This window comes from Nansenia antarctica (genome assembly GCF_963989245.1).
Source record: "Nansenia antarctica genome assembly, chromosome: 10".
Taxonomy (NCBI): domain Eukaryota; kingdom Metazoa; phylum Chordata; class Actinopteri; order Argentiniformes; family Microstomatidae; genus Nansenia; species Nansenia antarctica.
The window spans coordinates 28,615,356-28,619,006 of NC_137680.1; the positions used below are offsets into that span (position 1 = coordinate 28,615,356).

At 43.2% G+C, this 3,651-nt stretch overlaps 1 protein-coding gene across 1 annotated transcript in view; it reads right to left on the bottom strand.

Moving 5' to 3' along the window:
* LOC308166833 (F-box only protein 15-like) overlaps positions 1-1,083 on the bottom strand; it is a gene marked incomplete at both ends in the record, with an annotated part of 24,535 nt that extends 23,452 nt beyond the window's left edge. Inside the window, 3 exons of the mRNA XM_080541157.1 lie at positions 150-377; positions 459-563; positions 986-1,083. Of these exons, the coding sequence (XP_080397283.1) occupies positions 150-377; positions 459-563; positions 986-1,083 (431 nt within the window). The remainder of the gene's footprint in view (positions 1-149; positions 378-458; positions 564-985) is intronic.
* Between the last annotated feature and the right edge of the window lie 2,568 nt (positions 1,084-3,651).

Here is a 3,651-nt window from a genome sequence, read left to right on the forward strand (position 1 = left end):
GACTGCGTATGTTACTTCGTTTACATAAAGGGCGGTGAGAACGCTAATCAGAGAAATAATTTATGCAACAATGTTGCAAACTCATCCACTTCCTCCGGGTCCTGATTCAGACTTTCATGTGAGAACATGACCTGAGTGTTTCAGCAAACCTGAGGACTCTCTCTGTCTGGCTGGGCAGCCCTGTGTTGCGGTTGGTGTCCCTCAGCTGACTCCTCCACTTGTTGTCGGTGTATCCCGTCATGGCCCTGAAGTAAATCCTCTTCCAGTGGCCCTCGGGCCTGTCCAGAACACCCACGGCACTCCGATTCTGCCCAGCCTCGTCCAACCATTTCGGCCTCCACATGTACTCTGTAGAGTACAACTTGTGCCACACTGCACTGAAAATAAGCCAATTAATGTCAGGTGCCCCACTGGACTGATATGGATACATTTTGTGTCAGCTATTGTCTGATCCTCACTTGTTGTTGGCCAGCAGATTAAACAGCTTGTTGACACAGCTAAGGCAGTAGAGCGAAAAGGCATCCAGGTATGAAACGATCTTCATCAGCATCTCAGGTGGCAATCTAATGAAATGTCAATTAGGAATCATGATTCAAAACGCAAATTAAAGTGATCCATCTCAATCGGCAGAGCTAATCTATGTTGAGCTAACTGAAACTAATACAAATATTCTGTTCAGAAAGGAGGACACAGGCAACAGAGAATGCAATACAGTTCATTGCTGAAGGTGTGGACTTAACTGTAACTACTCCTACTCCTACTACTACTACTACTACTACTACTACTACTACTACTACTACTACTACTACTACTACTACTACTACTACTACTACTACTGCATTATTGGCATTATAAGTGAACAGAGGTATAGCCTATGCGCCTACCTCGCCATGTCGTTTTGAGTACAGACGGCTGGTTTGACAGCATTTGGCCTTCCTGTGTAAAAAAAAAGTTTGGAAGAGCTTGCTGGTGCAGGATGGCTGACTGCTGGTGCAGGATGGCTGACTGCTGGTGCAGGATGGCTGACTGCTGGTGCAGGATGGCTGACTGCAGGAGCCTGATGTGGCATCGCCACTGACTCATAGTCAGCATAGTTTGACACTAAGCACCTACAATTCAGAAATCAAAGACGCATTTGCAAGTAAAGCACACTAACAAAAATGGCACTTCAGAAAAAGTCAAATCAGCTTGCTGTGGGGTTGGCAGTGGCATGCCAGATTATGTCTGTCTGCCAAATACTGTCGCTTGCATCTCCTTGCACTTGAATAGCATTAAGGTTGATGCAGGTTCACTAGTTAGCTATAGCTTTTATGTTGGCATGGCCATTTTATATTAAAACACCTGCTAGCATTCTAGCATGCTAATTTCACACGTAATTTGCTCAACTAATGTTACGGAGTTGCCACAAAGTACAACCAAAGTAGTGATAAATATAATCCCATAATTGGACACTACTTTGTTTCCAATCATAGCTAGCTTACTTACTTTCTTAGCTAGCTTACTTATCAAATGTACATTTGTGATGAGAGGCGTTATGTAACAACCACATTAATGACATCAGCCGGACACTATTTGGCATGACAGCGGCTAGCTTGTTCACTTAGCCCCCGGCCTGGCTACACCCACACCTGGCCCGCTGAACATGTAGTTACAAACACACTTAACCCATGGGTGTTTGGGGGTCCTGCGAGGGTATTCTCCGTAGAAGTCTTCATGTTTGCCGTCGGACCATGGCCCCTCAACGCGGCTCTGAAACTCGCCAAATGTTTTCCGCGCCCAGCAGCCATTACAGCATCCTTCTGTCAACACAGAGGCTGCGTTCGTAAATTCGCTCTGGAATCTGATCAACGCTCATGGAATGCCTCTTGTCCAATCAAATGACTTAGTTCCTTTATGACGTTGAACCCAGTGAGCGCTCCGGCGCTCTCAGAGCGAGTTTACGAACGCAGCCAGAGACGGAGATGGATTGGCTGGGCTGGACATTGCCATACGTATATAATGGTGGGCATTGCATGGAGGCATGTATGGGCATTGTCATACGAATGTAATATCTATGGGCATTATCCACTCAGAGTTACTGTTATGTGTTGATTACCTCAATGACAAATGAAATGTGACAAAATATATGCGTCAACGACCATTTTTTTCCACAACGAAGAGATGTTGACGAGCCGAAATTTATTAGAAAATAAAAACTCCCGCCTGAATCTCTTCATATTCAAAAAATGCACTGCTTTCCTATTGGTCATTGTCGCCAAACCATGACACCTTCTTCATGTGACAATGTCAATGTCTGTCAGACAAACAGCATTATTATACAGGCTACAATTATGGATTTGCTTGTAGCCTGTTTATTGAGATAAGTATTGAATATGATTGCACAAAGAATATAAATGTGTATTTATTACATTAAAAAAACCTCCTAAAATCTGTGTGGAATGTGTTTCTTAAAAATAAAAAAATTCAAGGACCCAACACGACATAGTTTGAGACAGATCTAGATGAGAATTTATATAATAGGTACTATCCACTCACAGACAACAGAATTTAAAAGAGAGGCTTGAATGTGTGAACACTAGATGGTCTCTTGCCTTCTCTACCACAGCACAGCAAAACAATATATTGTGAAATATATGTAAAGTTAAGAAATACAGAGACTTATTTACTAGTTGACAAGTAAAACATATACCGATATATATATTAAAAAAAAAAATTGAGAGAGAGAGAGAAAGAAAGAGAGTGGGGGGAATTCAAGCATTTTCAATGACCCATGTCTATTTTCAAAACCTTTTAAGACCTTGAGTTTTTCTCAAATTCACATACTTTCAAGGATTTCAAGGACCCGTGGGAACCCTGAGCTAAGCAAAGCACACACTGTCTCAGACACTCACCACAGCCACACAAACACCACAGGAGGTGCCAGCACCAGGAAGGCCTTGACTGCCAGGCCAACACACATGAAGAGGAGATCAGCAACTGAATAAAGACATTGAACTTATCAATAATAATAATAATAATAACAACAATATTATTATTATTATGACTCTAACTGTGTATACTGACCCTGTATGCCCACAGACACCCCAGTAGAGTTTGTTGCCCCCACTGAGTTTCTGGCCTCACAGAAGTACTGCCCAGTGTGGGCGTGGCTTAGAGAGGTCAGCGTCAGCACCTGTCCTGGCCCCGCCTCTGAGGTGTTGGCTCCTCCCCTCCTGAACCAGGTGTAGGTCTCGACTGCAGGGTTGGCATGGCAACTGCAGGTCAGAGTGACATTGCTGCCCTCTGCCAGGGCACCAGAGGGACTGACCTCCACAGAGACCGTCGCTGGGGCATCTACAGGAAACAGGAAACAGGAAACAGATGACACCTAATAACTACCATCACACTACAAGAAGATTAGTTAACCTTTATTCTACAAGGAAAGGTTGAGAAACTCTAACAAGAGGAAACTGCACCGTTATATTCTATCTTACAAACACTTTGGATGAAAGACACTGAGATATCTACAAGATAACTAACCATAATGGCATTGGCATACTGCATTTCCTTGACTTGTACTCTGCAATGACAATACAGTTGAATCTAATCTAACCTAACCTAACCCTAACTTAACCTAACCTAACCTAACACTAACCTAACCTAACCTAACCT